A 1,298-nucleotide genomic window follows, 5' to 3' on the forward strand; every position below is an offset into this window, starting at 1 on the left:
ATTGTTGTAAAGTTGTTTCATGTTTAAAACTATTTAGATCGGGATCAATTACCTAATTTTAATCTATGACACCATGTCTTAATTTACAGCCAATCAGCGTGGCTTCTCCTAATCACGTGACCTTTGTTTTATTTTTTACCAAAGGAGAAAGCCACACAAATTTACAAGGAATTTTTTTATCAAAAAACAATATTTCCAGTTTGTTTCAAGCAACTTAGGTAGGGTTACACCTTTCTACCTTCGCTGTGCTTAGTTTTCAGTGTGATTTGCTAGACATTTCTCCACGGGATAAGAGTTTTGATACGTTTCGATATTAAGTGACTTTGTTTGTTTACGTAAGGTGCGCGATCCGGTTTGAACCGGTTTGGGAAGAACTTGTGTCACAACATGGAAGAGCCAAATTTCCTCAGGATTTGTTTACTTGGACATTCTTTTGTAACTCGTTTACGGCGATATATGGACTTGCATCCAGATTTAATGAACTTAAAGTTGCATCAGGATTTTTATAGTGTATCAGTGCGGGCCCGTGGTGGTCTACGGACCTCGAGCATCGCTCGTTCCAGAGACTTCTTGACTTTTGATATGTTGCCGCACGTGTGTTTTATGCAGATAGGAGAAAACGACATTCTTTTGCATACCAATGAAGTGATTGTACGTGACATTCTATCTTTAGCATCGTATCTACATTCCGGAATAGGCATACAAACAGTTATTGTGGGTCAGCTTCTGCGCCGCCAACCTTGGGCATCGTCACCGGACTTCAACGATCGCATCATCGCCATCAATGTCATGCTTCGAGAACAGTGCTCAAACATTTCCGGTGTGCATTTCTGGCCTCATAGAGGCTTCTGGACAGATTTGACATTTTTATGCCAGGACGGGGTACATCTCCGATGCCCCTCCCAGTCATCCCATGTTGTGTCCACCTCTCCTATGTACCGGTTTTGGCGAAGTGTTAGCTCAGCTATCTTACAGCATAGGCACATTTCAGGCCAGTATCATTCTGCTTAAATTTGCTAGTCTGACCTTGGTTTCAATTGCTTTACACATACGTAGCAAAATTTTATAACTAAGTATAAACAGTGATTTATTTGATATGTCCTGTTGATTAAGAATTCACCCCCATATATTCGGTGATTTACTTACAAGTCATTGCATGCATGCATTGCATTTGTTTACGCCATAGACTTTAAGTTTTATTGCTGTATGTGCCTTATATAACTGATAGATGATGATGATTAGTCAGTTAGTTTGTTTTTTGGAGTAAATGAACAAATTTATTTCAGCTTTATAGATAA

The 1,298-nt window shown here is 39.3% G+C and overlaps 1 protein-coding gene across 1 annotated transcript; it reads left to right on the forward strand.

The window, feature by feature from the left end:
• The first annotated feature begins 387 nt into the window (after window positions 1–387).
• Window positions 388–1,011, forward strand: LOC134236312 (uncharacterized). Its single transcript, XM_062718488.1, has one exon. The coding sequence runs from the start codon at window positions 388–390 to the stop codon at window positions 1,009–1,011; it is 624 nt and encodes a 207-aa protein (XP_062574472.1).
• Window positions 1,012–1,298: the final 287 nt, after the last annotated feature.

The sequence above is a fragment of the Saccostrea cucullata genome, unplaced genomic scaffold (assembly GCF_032062105.1).
Source record: "Saccostrea cucullata isolate Sc308-1 unplaced genomic scaffold, CSIRO_AGI_Scuc_v1 ctg9693, whole genome shotgun sequence".
In the NCBI taxonomy this organism is placed as follows: Eukaryota; Metazoa; Mollusca; class Bivalvia; order Ostreida; family Ostreidae; genus Saccostrea; species Saccostrea cuccullata.

What these genes read in the sequence shown, in the direction of transcription:
- LOC134236312 (XM_062718488.1), top strand. Translation starts at nt 388, where the DNA reads ATGGAAGAGCCAAATTTCCTCAGGATTTGTTTACTTGGACATTCTTTT.